This window comes from Delphinapterus leucas, chromosome 12 (assembly GCF_059928025.1).
Source record: "Delphinapterus leucas isolate spDelLeu-1000000601 "Yukka" chromosome 12, BTC_Dleu_Yukka2, whole genome shotgun sequence".
In the NCBI taxonomy this organism is placed as follows: Eukaryota; Metazoa; Chordata; class Mammalia; order Artiodactyla; family Monodontidae; genus Delphinapterus; species Delphinapterus leucas.
In genome coordinates, this window is record NC_143140.1 from 81917005 (window position 1) to 81933458 (window position 16454).

Sequence of the window (16454 nt, forward strand, 5' to 3'; positions counted from 1 at the left end):
ACTCTCGTCCTTAATAAATATGAATCTTGATGTGGTAGAATTCTAAATTCTAAAGAAATAGCTCTACGGATCAAAGTGCAAGTTATATCTAAATTTATTGATTGGCGTTTTTTCATAAGGAAGTATCCCGTACTCCTCACTTAATTTTTTGGTATCACTCTTTTATAATTGAAGTATAGTCGATTTACAATGTTGTATTTGTAGTGTCACTCTTGGTTCATAGATTCTATTTTTAGTCAATGTATTATAACCTATCATTGTTATTTTTTTACGCTTCAAAGTTTGGCCAGCAGAAGCCCTTTCAAGCTGGCTCCTGTGTCCTTTGGATATGCCCCCACACACACAAGCTTTTGAGCACCCCCTTTTGTCGCAATAAAATGTTCCTTGTACTTTCCCTGACCTAGCCCAGAATTTCCCCAAGGAGCTCTGGTCGCCTTTGGGGACTTGTTGAAGAGGCCAGGTAGTTATCACATAGAATGCCCCTCCTTTAGATTTGTCTAGGTACTTATTTAGCTTAGTTTCTCTAACCCTCTATTTCCTATAAAGTGGAAGTTATCTTTAAAGCTTGATGGATTCTAGATCCTAGGTGTGATGTGTGATTCCATTTTGCATACGCCGTCTGGTTGACCTACCCTTAGTGATGTTGTGGCTACTTACCTATAACTAATTTTTTGCCTAATCTATTGAGATTTACAGATACTGGTAAGACCGTTACCCGATCTTGGAACTGCCTGATGTTAAAGAAAGTATTCATTGGCCGTGTTTTTTAAATATTTAATTTTCTTGAATTGTAATCATTTTCAACCTTTTTCTTCCCCACCCCCACCCCCTCTTCTTTTTTTTTCTGTTAATAGTTGGACAGAGAGAGTCTGAAGATGTGACTGAAAGGGACTCAGACAAAGACATGGCTGCTAACTCAGCGGCGGTTCAAGACATTCAAGACATCACGAAGGAGGGGCAGGAGGAAATGCCTGAGATGATGGAACAGATCCCTGCCTCAGAAAGCAGTGTAGACGAGCTGATGCAACCCGCTGAGCCCCAGGCTAATGACGTAGGATTTAAGAAGGTGTTTAAGTTTGTCGGCTTCAAATTCACTGTGAAAAAGGATAAGACAGAGAAGTCTGACACTGTGCAGCTTCTCACCGTCAAAAAGGATGAAGGCGGAGGGCCAGGGGGGTCCGACGGGGCTGGTGACCGCCTGGAGCCCAGCCGGGAGACGGGGGACGCGACACCCCCAGACACTGAACTCAAACAGTCCACAGAGAAGCCCGAAGAGACGCCCAGACACGAGCTGAGCCGCCCAGAAGTCTCCCTTCAGGCGGAGTCTGGTCCACCAGCCGAGGAAGGCAAAGATGAAGGAGAAGAAAAACAAGAGAAAGAACCCGCCAGATCTCCAGATTCTCCGACTAGTCCAGTGGCCAGCGAAACTGCATCACCCTTCAAAAAATTCTTCACTCAAGGTTGGGCCGGCTGGCGAAAAAAGACCAGTTTCAGGAAGCCTCGGGAGGATGAGCTGGAGGCTTCAGAGAAGAAAAAGGAACAAGAGGCAGAAAAGGCAGACACAGAAGAAAACGAGAAGACGGATGATCTCTCCGAGCAGCCGTCCTCACAGGAGGCCCGCGAGAGCACCCAGGATGCCAGGCTGTCGGCTGAGTATGAAAAGGTGGAGCTGCCCCCCGAAGACCAAGGGCAAGCACCTCCCGAAGAGAAACCCGCGCCGTTAGCAACAGAAGTGTTCGATGAAAAAGTAGAGATTGTCGCGGAGGTCCACGTCAGCACTGCAGAGAAGGGCACAGAGGCGCAGAAAGCCGAGGTAGAAGAGGCAGTAGAGCCCTCGCCACCTGAGCGATCGCTTGAAACGGACGCCGACCTTCCGGATGCCGAGCCCCCGGAGGCGCTGCTGAAGATGCAGGAAGAGGCGGGCGCCCCCAGCGGGGACCACGCCCAGCCAGCCGAGCTCTGCGCAGACGCGAAAGCACCTCCCACGCCCCCTGAGGGCGTCGCGGGGGAGGTGGAAGTGCCGTCCTCGCAGGAGAGAACTAAGGTGCAGGGAAGCCCTTTAAAGAAACTGTTCACAAGCAGCGGCTTAAAAAAACTCTCTGGAAAGAAGCAGAAAGGGAAAAGAGGAGGAGATGAGGAGTCCGGAGAGCAGCATCCAGCCTCAGCGGATTCTCCCGACAGCCCAGACGAACCCAAGGGTGAGAGCTCGGCCTCGTCCCCCGAAGAGCCCGAGGAGATCACGTGCCTGGAGAAAGGCGTGGCCGAGGCCCCCCAGGACGGGGAGACGGAGGAAGGGACCACTTCCGACGGAGAGAAGAAGAGGGAAGGTGTTACCCCCTGGGCATCTTTCAAAAAGATGGTGACGCCCAAGAAACGCGTGAGAAGGCTGTCTGAAAGTGACAAGGAGGACGAAGTGGACAAGGTTAAGAGCGCCACCCTGTCCTCCACGGAGAGCACCACCTCTGAAGTGCAGGAGGAGGGGAAAGGAAACGGAGAGGAGCAGAAGCCGGAAGAGCCAAAGCGCAAGGTTGACACCTCCGTGTCCTGGGAAGCTCTGATTTGTGTGGGGTCATCCAAGAAAAGAGCAAGGAAAGCATCCTCTTCTGACGACGAAGGGGGACCAAAACCCCTGGGAGGAGACAGCCAAAAACCAGAGGAAGCAGGGAGAGACAGGGAGTCGGGCCCAGACGCGCCCCCTGCCGGCTCCCAAGACCACGACCAACCCCCAGGAAGTTCCTCACCCGAGCAGGCCGGCAGCCCCTCCGAAGGGGAGGGGGTCTCCACCTGGGAGTCATTTAAAAGATTAGTCACCTCGAGGAAAAAACCGAAGTCAAAACTGGAAGAGAAAAACGAAGACTTGGTAGCTGGGTCCGGCCTAGAATATTCAGCCTCAGATGCTGAGCTGGGGAAAGAAGAGTCTTGGGTTTCAATCAGGAAGTTTATTCCTGGGCGAAGGAAGAAAAGGCTGGATGGGAAACAAGAACAAGCGGCGATGGAAGATACGGGGCCAACGGAGGTCAACGAGGACGATTCGGACGTCCCAGCCGTGGTGCCTCTGTCCGAGTACGATGCGGTGGAAAGGGAGAAAACAGAAGCACAGCAGGCTCCGAAGAGCGAGGAGGGCCCCGAGCAGAAGGTGGCTGTCGACGTGTCGGAGGAGCTCAGTAAGGGTCTGGTTCACACCGTGACTGTGGCTGTCATGGACGGGACAAGGGCCGTTACTAGCATTGAAGAAAGGGCACCTTCCTGGATCTCTGCTTCGGTGACAGAACCTCTTGAACAAGCAGAAGACGAAGACAAGCCACCACCTGGGGAGGTGTTTGAAAAAGAAGTCGTTGCAGAGGAAACCCCCGTCGAAACCAGAACGCTGCCAGAGAGCCAGGAGGTCGCTGATGACACAGTCGCCAGCAAGGTGGAGTTGACCCCTGAAGCTCTGACGGCCGCAGAAACCACAGAGGCGCTCTGTGCTGAAGAAGAGACCACCGACATGGTTTCGGCTGTTTCCCAGTTAACCGACTTTCCAGATACCACCGAGGAAGCAACACCGGTTCAGGAGGTGGAGGGCAGCATGCCCGACATGGAAGACCAGGCGAAGAGGACCCGAGAGGTGCTGCAGGCCGTTGCAGAAAAAGTTAAAGAGGAATCACAGCTGCCTGACGCCAGAGGGCTAGACGACACCATCCAGACAACCCAGAAAGGACGAGCGAAAATACTGGAGCAGGTGGAGGAAGCACTCGATCAGAAGGAAGCAATGGATGGAGCACCCAGAGTACGTGTACAAGAAACGAAAACTGAGACTTTGACACAGGGGACGGCGATGGTACAGGCCACCCTGGAAAGCTTGGAAGAAATTCCTCCAGGCACAGAGAGTGCAGAGGCCAGGGAGCTTACAAGCACCTGTCCAGCTGAAACCGTGGCTGCGGTAAAACCAGAGACTGTCCCAGAACAGGCTGTTGCTCCTGACTCAGCTGAAACCCTCACAGATAGTGAGGCCAATGGAAGCACCCCAGTAGCAGATTTTGAAGCCACAAATGTAAGCCAGCAGACCAAGATCATGGAAATCGATGAAGACGGTGAGGTTCCATCCGGTACCCAATACCAGGTCACAGAAGGTGAGGCACTTCCTGAACTGAAAGAGATGCCTCCAGAACCTTCCAATTTTCAATCCCAGGAAGAAAAGCGTTCAAAAATGGAAGAGGTTCTAGAACATACAGATAAAGAGGTAACTGTACCCATCCTTTCAAAGACTGAGGTGATTCAAGAGGCTGGCCGGTGCACTGAGGAGGAAGCCAAAGAGGAGCCATCTGCCGAAGGACTTGTGGTGTCCGCTGACACAGAAACAGCCGAGAAAAAGATAACTGAAGTTGCCCTTGAGGACGAAGTTACGAAAAAAGCTGAGTTTCAAAAGAATGATGATCTCAAACCCCAGAGACCTGCTAAGTCTCTTCCAACCCCAGTGGAGACAGAGAGGGTAGTTCAAGTGGAAAGGGACAAAACGGAATTAGAGCCAACTCAAGTAAATGAAGAGAAACTTGAGTGCAAACCAGCTGTTACCACATGTGAAGAGCTCAGTAAGCAACTGGTTCAGGCAGTGAATGTAACCGTCATAGACGGGGAAAAGGAAGTCATCAGTTTTGAAGGAAGTTCTCTGCCCGTTCACGAGGAAGAGGCATGCACAGATATTCAAGTTCAAAGCTCTGAGGCACCATTAGCTCTAACAGCTGCAGCAATGGGGGAGAAGGTCTTAGGAGAAGCTATCAAGATTTTAGAAACAGCGGAAACTTTGGAATCTGCAGAGGCACGTTTAGTACCGGAAGAAAAGTCCTCAGAAAAAGATGAAGGCTCTCCTGCTCAGCCAGGGGAAGACGCGGTGCCCACAGGGACTGAGTCTCAGGCCAAATCAATCCCGGTAATAGTATCTGTTATGCCTGAAAAAGGCATCAGCGCAGACCTGGAAGGAGATAAAACCACATCACAGAAATGCGAGTCAGATGGAGACGGTGAGCAGGTTGGTTGTCAGGAAGGCGGAGTAAGCAAAACAAGAGAGGAAGATTTAAAGGCTGAAGATGAGATTTTGAAACTTGAGACAGAGAGCTGCAAGCTTGTACAAAACGTAATTCAGACAGTTGTTGACCAGTTGGGGAGTACAGAAGAAACGGCCTCTGCTTTCCAGACCCAGGCTCAACTGACGGAAGCCGACAGCCAGGAAGCTGGGCAGAAAGTCGAGAAAGAAGAAAGCAAACTTCAGCCCTGCACGTTGGATGAAACACAAACCATCGAAGCCAAAGAGGAGTCCCCGCTAAGTGCTGGGGAACACACACATCCAGATGTTTCCGGAGATGTGAATGAAGCTTTAGAGAAGATGGCGGCCACTAGGGTAGAAAGTTCCCCGGTAGATGGCCAGCAGCTTGAAGAGGTAGCTTCCCCATCCAAGGAAAAGAGAGAAGCCCCTGAAACAAAGTCTGTGCCAGAAGACGACGGTGGTGCCGGGTTTGGAGAAAGAACAGAGAAGTCACCGTTTGAATCCCGAGAAGATGAAAAAGGTGATGCTGCTGTTGACCCCGGGAACCAAACCTCAGCCCCGGAAGATGCTGAGGCATCAGGAGGCTCGACCAAAGAGTCTCCAGATACAATTGGACCCAAACTGAAAGAGAAGGGAGATGGCCAGGAAGTAGAATTTCAGGAAGAAAAAGTGCAGAGCGAGTCAGAAAAAGAGATCAAAACACAAACACAGGAGGAGACACAGGACCAAGAGAGAGCACCGGCAAAACCCGAGCCCACAGAATCCTAAAACGTCACGTAAGTAACTTCCTTTCCTTTGAAAGTAATTTTGCCCTCTTTTCTGTCATCTGGTGGCAGATTTGTTATGAGGGAAGCAGGAATTCAAATAATTAGGATTTTATGCAGAACCTACATCTGGGGAAATAACCATCAACCAGACTAGGAGATCCAGGTTAGTTTCCCTTTTCTAAAATTTATTTATTGGCTGCATTGGGTTTCGTTGCTGCACGTGGGATTTCCCTAGTTGCGGCGAACGGGGCTACTCTTCGTCGCGGTGCGCGGGCTTCTCACTGCAGTGGCTTCTCTTGTTGCAGAGCACAGGCTCTAGGCGTGCGGGCTTCACGCAGGCTCAGTATTTGCGGCTCGCGGGCTCCAGAGCGCAGGCTCAGTAGTCGTGGTGCACGGGCTTAGTTGCTCCGTGGCATGTGGGATCTTCCTGGACCAGGGCTCGAACCCATGTCCGCTGCATTGGCAGGCAGATTCTTAACCACTGCACCACCAGGGAAGCCCCCAGGGTTAGTTTCCTTTTTCTCATTGACATGCTCTTCAGTCTTACAGGTGTCCTGAAAGTAATGACTTCGTTTTACCCCCAGTGTGACTGTGTGTGTGTTTGGCTCAAAGACATAAGAAATACGTTGTGCTCACAGCTACTTTGTTTTGTTTTTTTTAATAACTAGAAGTCCAAAGTAGGTTTATAAGGTAGTGCTTGAAATTTATAGTTTATAGCTCTCTGGGAAAAAATTGGATTTCTTCCAGCAGTAGTAAGAAGCATTTAAAAAAATTTCCAGTGCGTGTGAGATCCTGCCTACTGGTGTTCAAGTAGCAAAGGATGCTGTATTATGGACCTTCACCATCTTTCTTTCTCACACAGTTAAACCGTGGTTCTCACTAGGGCTCCCATTGGCTGCAACTCACTTTCACAGCTCTTCTGTTGTTGAATAAATGAGGGAGGTGAAGGATATGTTATTTACTTTTGATTCTGGCTTCCTTCTACAGTTACTGCTGTGTATTTGCAAGACCAGAATGTGAAGACGAGTGGGAGAAGAAAACGAATGCTGCTGACGAGACCAATCTTACAGAACTTTGGGAATGGAAGAACAGACACATCAACTGCTCTCATTTCTAGAGAACCCCTGACAATCCTGAGGCTTCATCGGGAGCTGTAGCCAGATAACATTTCTTCCTTTCAAGACCACCCTGATATTTTCCCTTGGTACCATATAATGTTTCTGATTCAAGGTCCTTAATTCTTAGCCCGGAACTGGAGTTGGCAATACCTAGTTCTGCTTCTCAAACTGGAGTATCATTCTTTATGTATTTATATGTATGTTTTAAGTAATTCTCCTGTATCTATTGTATATTTTTTTTCTTAATGTTTAAGGAAATTACAGTATAGTGCATTCCTTCTGTATCACACAATATACGACGGGGCATGCAACCACGGTGAAGTCTCAGGAAGCTGTCTGTCTCAGTTACAACCTTTGAAAACAGAGCTTCCTAGAAATAACATTCCTGATCAGAAGCTACACTTCTTGTTTTAAAATTCACTAAGGATTAGGTCCTTTCAGAGTGTTTAGTATCACTCTGAAATTGGTCACTTTCCTATTATGCACAGTGCACTAAAAATAGAAAGTGTTTTTTGGAGGGAAACATACAGAATGTTCCATCGTTACTGGGAAATTTTTCTTTCTATCCCCCAGTGGAGGTTGGAAGGAAGTTTTCTTCAGTAGCAGATTAATTTAAAGTCTTCTCCGCTAATTGTTATACGGTTGTTACGGACAGATGAGTGCTTAATTTTGAGGCAAAGTAGTGAAATGTTTTTCATGTTATCAAGAAAAAAATCGACTGGTTTTGAGGCAAAGTAGTGAAATGTTTTTCATGTTATCAAGAAAAAATTCGACTGGTTTTGAGTCTACCTTCTATGCTGGACCACATCCACACATAGCACGAAATAAGTCAGGTTCTTTACAGATGGTATTTTGATAGATGCTGGATTGTGTCTGTGCCATATTTGTGCCCACTCTTTTAAGAACGATGTAGCATTATCATTTGGATAAATTGTGATTTGACAACTGATTTCAATAAAACATTTGCTTCACTTAGATTTGTTGGATTTATTAGATAATAGGAAGCCTGGGACATATGTTTACTGCATTCTAAAAGCAGAGAAGCTAGAAGTTTCTAATGTAGTCACTACACGAGGTCACCACTTTACACCAGTTTGAGTTGGGGATCAGAGGAAGTCAAAGGCAGAGGGGGATCCGCTGAAATAAACCAGGAGCTTTTTAGATTGACGGTACTGAAACAATGCTACCATCTGGTGGTGCCTTCCTGAAAAAGTCAGTTTTCTTTATTAATATCTGTTAATGACAAATGTCTCTAGAATGACATTTTAAGAAGGCTTATTGGTAAAAATGCCTTACCTAACAGGTGATCTTGGAAAAAATTTTTTAAGTGTCAGAATGATTTCTGATTCACGCTAATACCTAAAGGATTCTGTCAGACAGGTGCCACACAAAGGACAGTCCCCCATCTACCTGAAAGTCCCACTTTTTCATGGGTAGCACTGGCCTGGTGTGCACACTTCTTAAATTGTCCTCACAGTCAGTACTCCAGTTTGAGAACTTAAATTTCAACTGCCAATTAGATTACGTTGAAGTATAACATTCTAGCAAAACTAGAACAGTCTTTTAGCAGAAAGACAGTTTGCTGTCAAAACTGGAAAGTAGTTTCTCATAAACCAACAAACCTGACTACGATAAAAAATTGGCCATTATTAGAAAGACCCCCTCATGGTAAGAGCATATGGTAGTCGGAAAACATTTAGTATCTTGTAGTTGGAAAACATTTAGTATCTTTTTGGGAGTTTTTCACACATATAATAGCCACTTACTTGTGCTTAATTACTAAACTTTAAAATCCCCAAATTAAAAAAAACACCCTCTGATCTAAAGATATTTCTTTCGCCAACTTGATACTTTAAAAAAATCCGAATGCTGGTGTCAATTTTTGAAGATCAACTGAAATTTGGAGATGGTAGCAGTTTTTAAGGAGTTCATTACACTTCTAAATATCAACTAACTTCCTTTCTACGGCAGGAAGAAACTTCGTGCTATTTTGAACAGATTAAAGATTTGTGTAGTTTGTGGTAATCATTTTTGGAGGGTTTAAATTCCATCCTGCCACTTCATCCCATTTGTATTTGGTCTTGTCTCAAGACACGTGGCCAGGTCATTCTGGCCATCACGATTGGTTTTCCAGTAGTGGTTGCTTCATGATTGTGCCCTTGATGTGCCCTGGATTACTTCCGTACAAGCTCTGGACCTATGTCCATTAAGCATCATTGTTTTATTAACAGGAGGAATGCTATTAACAGTAGCATGAAATACAATTCTGTATTATAACTCTAAAGCGGCTGTTAATTTGTGAAGTACATAATAATCAAATGCAAACTGCAGAAGTTGGAGCAAGTGCCTAAACTTTGCTATTTTTGGCATTACTGTGGAGCCATGTTCAATAGAAAGCAACGCAAGACTTGTAAACTCTCGCCATTTCTTGTAATCGAAGAATATAAAATGTTCCCCCTCAGGTTCTTTTGCTAATGGTACACCCGAGTTGCCTCTCTCTGTCACACAGATACTTTTTTCCGGTATTTTCCTTTGATGTTTGGAACTACAGGTAGTGAAGGGCTGGAAATTTTAGCTTTTCAGTGTAAGCTTCAAGCTTAGCAGTTTCCTTTTTAATCTGAGACAGTATTTGATTCCTAGTTCTGTTTGGGGGGTAAATTTTCATTTATCTAAATAAAATGCAACCTAATTAAATGCCATGGATTTTCTTTCTATAATTGCACCATAATTCAGTTTTGATTGCTCTTAACTGTTATGAGATCCATCACACATTTCACTTCTACTTTTAACTACTTAATCATCCTTTGAGACACTGGCCACAAAGCTTCGTGGGAGTTTGGAATGTATCTGGGATTCTGTGAGTGCACAGAAGTCTCTTCTTCACCTTTTTGGGTCAGGGCCCCTTTAATTAGACTTTCATTAAAGCTCTGGCTCACCTCAAACTCCCTAAAATGAACACAGTTTCAGGTCGTTTTTGGATAGCCACACTCTGAAATCCCAATGGTAACCAGAACCAGAGTTAGAAACCCCTCATCCAACTGCAAGAAAGGAAATGGACACAGTCCAAGGATTCCCAGGAAGAAGTTGGCACCTGAACGTGACCAATGTCACGTGACTTCATTTGTAATGTGATGCTGGAGATGAATCTGATGGATAGCCTGGCACAATTTTTGTGCAAATGCAAGTTTTCTCCTCACCACCAAATTCCTTACCATCTCTTACAATTAGGAAAATGACCTGGCTCTCCTTTTATAAATAAGGAAGTTGAGATATAGATCACCAGCCCTTATGTGATAGCACAGGTTTTAGCTAAGGTGACCAGGACGTGGGGGTGGCATGGTGGTGAAGATAAAGATAATCATGACTTTTTTTTTTTTTTAGTGCTGTCACAGCTTAGAAATCAACCCCCTTTTTTGATATTTAAATATAACAGGCCATCTGTACAGTATCCTACACTTAGGACTGAGGTAATCTCATGACTTTGCGTATTCTCCCATTTCTTGTTGACATGAAAAATTTTAACACAAGAGAAGTATAACATGTAACTTAAGAGAAGCTTCCTTATAGATAGTACTCATATTTGGAGACCAGAGGTAGAGTAACATTTCATAAATGATGAAATTAGGACCCAAGGTGTTATTTTCCCACAACAGGATATTGAGTGCTAAGTCCTAGCTCTAACTCACCCCTGTGCGTTTTCTTGTTTGTTCTAATAATCCCAAATAACTTGGTATAATTGTGAGCACAACGACAATCCTTTAAATTAGGCCAATTTAAAAACCACATTGTGGGGCTTCCCTGGTGGCGCAGTGGTTGAGAGTCCGCCTGCCGATGCAGGGGACGCGGGTTCGTGCCCCGGTCCGGGAGGATCCCACATGCCGCGGAGCAGCTGGGCCCGTGAGCCATGGCCGCTGAGCCTGCGCGTCCGGAGCCTGTGCTCCGCAACGGGAGAGGCCACAGCAGTGAGAGGCCCGTGTACCCAACCCCCCGAAAAAAACAACAAAAAAAACCCACATTGTGCTTGATGCTACTTAACCACTGTCAGCCTCAGGAGCTCACCTGATTCCTGGAAAAGCAGGTGGCGTTGCCTCTAGGACTTGAGACCTGGATACAATTAGGGTTCTTTGTAAAGGCCTTTTGGAAAGGGTACTACAGTGTTGGCCAGCGGGCCATTTTAAGGAGTGGGGTTTATCCTAAGATATCATTAGCAGAGAAATGATGCTATCCTTCTGCCATTCCCAAGGCAGTGTTAGGGGTTGTGATTCTGCCCCACTCCCCTGTAGAGTTTTTGCTTATCGCAATGGCTAGAGTATTACTGAATTTTAATGAGTTGGGACCAAATGCTTGTGATGCTGCAAGGTCCAGAACAGCCCTTCTTAAAAAGAGAGTTTCTACCTAAAATGCCAAGTATTCTAGAGAATTGCTTCTAGAGAATTAAAGACCAGAGGTTGGGAGGAGACTAGCTAACATGTTACTATAATAACCTAGCAAGAGCTGAAAATGGCCTATATTAAAGTAGCGACACTTTGGCTGGAGGGGTGTGAGGGGGTCGACAGATGTTAGGAGGTGGCCTCAGGGCAGGATACCTGATTATTTGTCATAGGAACAGCTTGGCCTGAAGAATGAAGTTTCCGGGGAATTGCCTGGTGGTCCAGTGGTTAAGACTCGGCTCTTTCACTGCAGGAGCCTGGGTTCAATCCCTGGTTGGGGAACTAAGATCCTGCAAGCCACGAGGTGCAGCCAAAAACCCAAAATAAACAACCAACCCCCACCCCTCGCCCCAACACACACACCGCCGCCCCCCGAGCAATAAAATGACAAACTTTTTTTTTTTTTAATGAAGTTTCTATGTTGACAGCCTGGATATGGAGCCATGTACGACATGGGTAGAGGTAGGTGATGATATTTGTTTGGGTAATGTTCAATTTGAGAGGCCTGTGAGATCCCCAAGGGAAAATGCAGGACCAGTAGCTGGCTATATGGGTCTTATAAACAGAAATGGGTTCAGCACAGAGACATCAATGGCTCTTCTGTCCTCTCTAAGTCCTTGGAGACACAGAGCGGGAGATAACCTACACAGATCCCTACGACGTTTCCTAAAAGCTCATGCACCAACATTGGTGACTAAGAAAGGTGAGGCTGTTGCATTCACTTACCCTGTCACAGCCATTTCCTCATTTCAGAATGCATGACAAGGTGCTTCACAAGATTTTCCTCTTGTGAAGGTGCTTGACAAAGTAAAAAGCAAAATCCACCATAGTACATTAATATTAGTAATTAGAGGAGAAGTTTTAGTAAAACCACCCATTAGAAGCAACCTGATGACTGTTGTGCCCTTGAGTATTTTGGAAGATTCAGAATAATGAAGTATTCATTTAGAATAATGAATCATTCTAAAAATATCATAAACATCTTTTTCAGACATGCTCTCTTTGTGTGTCATCTGCATTTCTTATCTTTCCTCCTCTCCTTGTTGCCTTTTCAGCTTTTGTGGCCTGCTGGCACATCTCCCCAGGGAGACTGGGGTGGGGGGCATGCAACATGGGGTGGGGGGCATGCAACGTGGGGTAGGGGACTCTGGCTGGGAGGGGACCAAACCTGCAGTCTCTTCCCGGTCACTCCCGGGACTCCCTAGACCATGCATCCTCCTGGCGCCCAGTTCTCTCTGGCTGGCTACCTTGTGACCTTTGTCTGCTTCTGGGCATCTTAATCTAAATGGAAAGATAAAAGGACTCTTTAGTCTTTTTTCTTTTGCTAATCAAAAAAAATTATAGAAATGAATTTAAATGACTAACGGCAAGGAAGGGTTTCCTAGGCAGAGTAACGATAGCAGAAAGAGTCCTGGATTGGGAGACGTGGACTCTGTAATTACCACCATTTTGTTTCCTCATCCAGATCCTTGCATCTCTTAGAGTAAGGAGGATGGTCTAGGTGACCTCCTCAAAAGCTAGTTAGGGTATTTGGTTACTATGGCTATGATCTTTTCTGTGCTCAGAGATTACAAAGGCATTTAGAATGAGAACAGGGAGGTTTAAAATAAATTCTAGGGCCTCTCAAACATGCATTTTTAAGGGTTCATGCACCAATCTGTACGTTGCACACATCTCATTAAGGAGCACTTTGCTTCAAAGAGAGAAGCATGCTAGAAATGGCACAGACCCCTTTCTGGCCCTTTATTAGCTCCCCTGGTTACTTATTTATTTATTTTGGCTGCGCCGGGTCTTAGTTGCAGCATGCAGGATCTTTAGTTGTGGCACGCAGACTTCTTAGTTGCGGCATGTGAACTCTTAGTTGCAGCACGCATGCGGGATCTAGTTCCTTGACCAGGGATCGCACCTGGACCCCCTGTATTGGGAGCGTGGAGTCTTACCCACTGGCCCACCAGGGAAGTCCCTCCCCTGGTTATTTCAATTCTGAGAAGAAAGTAGAACCAAGAAAAGGCAGTAATACTACAACACAAATTGTATAGCGATGCTGTTGTTCTCAAAGTGTTGCTTCTGGCATCATCATCTCCATCATCATCTTTTGGGAACCTGTTTAAAGCGCAAATTCTTCAGCCCCACCCTGGACCGACTGAATCAGATACTCTGCAGTCTGTTTTATCGAGCCCTCCAGAAGATTCTGATGTGCTGAAGTTTTAGGACTACTGTAGTAAAGGCAATAAAACAGAATTAAGTTAATCGCTTCAATAGCAGAATGAATAGGTTAACAGGTGGAAAAGGTTTCCCCTTCCAGATTCCCACCCCTCTCCTGACATACCTTCCCCCCAGTTGCTTCTAGACCACAGAAATATTTGCACATTGGGGAATATAGCATCTGAGCCACATGGGAGTTTGAATCCTGTCTGGGTGACCTCAGAAAAGTTCGTTAACTTCTTTGGGCCTCAATTCCCTCAACTGTAAACATGGGACACATGTCTGACAGTATTGTTGGGAGGAGCACACAGACACCCTATAAAGGATCTTGCTTCCGCAACAGCTCAGTGCTTTGTGACCAGCTAGAGGGGCGGGATAGGAAGGGTGGGAGGGAGGGAGACCCAAGAGGGAAGAGATACCGGGATATGTGTATATGTATAACGGATTCACTTTGTTATAAAGCAGAAACTAACACACCATTGTAAAGCAATTATACTCCAATAAAGATGTTAAAAAAATAAAAATAAAAAGAAGGATCTTGCTTCCCCAGGTTCAGCCCTTCAGTTTGTAATGCCTTCTTCATAAGGATCGATCTTCACAACAACCAGGGAATTTAGGTAGGGTAGGTTTTGAATATTTTCCAGAGAATAGCACAAGCTTGAGTCAAAAATTTAATAACTATTCCTTATGTTAAAAAATATTTTGGGAATTCCCTGGTGGTCCAGTGGTTAGGACTCTGCACTTCCACGGCAGGGGGCCGGGGTTCGATCCCTGGTGGGGGAACTAAGATCCGGCATGCCGCACAAGGCGCCAAAAAAAAAAATTTCTTTTTTGATCTGCCTGAGGAGAATGAAGCCACAATATCATTTCATCCTGATCCATTTTTTTCCCACACTGAGATTCTCAGTCTCATTTTTATTTATTTATTTATTTTTAATTTAAAAAAATATTTTATTTTTGGCTGCATTGCGTCTTTGGTTGCTGTGCGCGGCCTTTCTCTAGTTGCGGCGAGCAGGGGCTACTCTTCTTGCGGTGCCTGGGCTTCTCATCGCGGTGGCTTCTCTTGTTGCGGAGCACGGGCTCTAGGCGCGGGGGCTTCAGTAGCTGTGGTGCGTGGGCTTCAATAGTTGTGGCTTGTGGGCTCTAGAGCGCAGGCTCAAGTTGTGGCGCGCGGGCTTAGTTACTCCGTGGCATGTGGGATCTTCCTGGACCAGGGCTCGAACCCGTGTCCCCTGTATTGGCAGGCGTATTCTTAACCACTGCACCACCAGGGAAGCCCCTAGTCTTTCTTTTATTTAGAGAGCTATTACACAGTTTAGTGATAGTCTTCCAGTTGTGTTTTACGAGCTAGTTCTAGAAAAAGGAGTTTCATTGATCATATCTTAAGATAATTAGTTTTTTATTTACTTAAAGATTTCCAAGCCTAAATCTTGCTTACCCGCAAGTAATATATAGCAATAATTTGTTCTAGACCAAAATGGAGGACTAAACCAAAGCAAAAATTGTCATAAAAATGCAAAGTCAACCCGAAGAGCACGTTAAATTTCATTACAATAAACTACTCACTGTACACATACTTTTGTCTTAGAATTCACTCCTAGTGAATTAGTACGAGAGGGCTCCCCCTCGCCCATCTCAATTCCTAGCCAAATTTCAGGAGGTACCACGCACATACCATCCTCCACAATCATCCTTCTAAGTGCCTATATCTTTTTTTTTTTTTTTTTTTTTTTCGGTACGCGGGCCTCTCACTGTTGTGGCCTCTCCCGTGGCGGAGCACAGGCTCCGGACGCGCAGGCTCAGCGGCCATGGCTCACGGGCCCAGCCGCTACGCAGCACGTGGGATCTTCCCGCACCGGGGCACGAACCCGCGTCCCCTGCATCGGCAGGCGGATTCCCAACCACTGCACCACCAGGGAAGCCCCCTGTATCTTTTTAAACGAAGCAATTTAGTATTTTACCTGAAACGCATGACTGAGGTCTGACGTTTTGAACTAGAAATGTTTATTTTGGATGTCTCAGCTCTTCCCCTCTCTTGCAAGGTGAAACTACAAAAAAGAATGGTGGCTAGTTCTTATGACTTTAACAAGGAGGTTTGGGGTCCACTCTACTCTGCATTCTTCTATCATTATCCAAGCTACCTTGTTTATTTATTTTTCAGCTTTATTGAAGAATAATTGATAAATATATTTTAATGGAATGCTTTCTTCCTATTAAAGCCATATTTCCTATGGTAAAATAAAATCCTACAGTTCTTTATGAATCTATCATTTAGCAACATCTGTTGAATGAGTCGTTTATTGTTTTCCCTAAGAAAGGAAAAGTAATAGAACCAGTGGGGTTAATAAGGGCTAAAGCATGGAGGATGACAGCTCAAAGTAATTCTAAAGCTTAGGTGTTCAGATTGCTCTTAATGAAACAGGAGGAAAGGGGGAAGGGCACAACGTTTAAAAGAATGCCATAGCCATAGGACATGACAAAAACTGGTTAGAAGAAACTGGGTCCAAGATGGCAGAAGATTTGACTTCCAGAGGACTTTGTCCCTCATTATACGCTCATTGTAATACATTAGCATATGCTAAATGACACACCCACAAACGCCATGACAGTTTTGAGCCAACCATAAAAGGCCAAAAAGTGGGCGATGGCCCATTCATGGAATCTCCGCCCCTTCCCCCAAATAATTGGAATAATCCTCCCACTCATTAGCCTATAAAATTACCCAGCCCATAAAAATTGACGACGTTGTATTTCAGGGCCCTCTTGCCTTCTGAGTTGGCCCACACTCTGTCTGTGGAGTGTGTTTCTCTAAATAAATCCACTTCTTATCTGTAACTCTGTCTCTCATTGAATTCTTTCTGCGAGGAGACGTCAAGAAGCTCAAAATCACCAGGAACAATACCATCAACTG

General features: G+C 45.6%; 1 protein-coding gene across 1 annotated transcript in view; it reads left to right on the plus strand.

Moving 5' to 3' along the window:
• Positions 1-7883, plus strand: part of AKAP12 (A-kinase anchoring protein 12) — a 98560-nt gene extending 90677 nt beyond the window's left edge. Inside the window, exons 3-4 of the mRNA XM_022559274.2 lie at positions 855-5799; positions 6778-7883. Coding sequence (XP_022414982.1) covers positions 855-5791 — 4937 coding nt within the window. The 3' untranslated portion in view covers positions 5792-5799; positions 6778-7883. The remainder of the gene's footprint in view (positions 1-854; positions 5800-6777) is intronic.
• The last annotated feature ends 8571 nt before the right edge of the window (positions 7884-16454 follow it).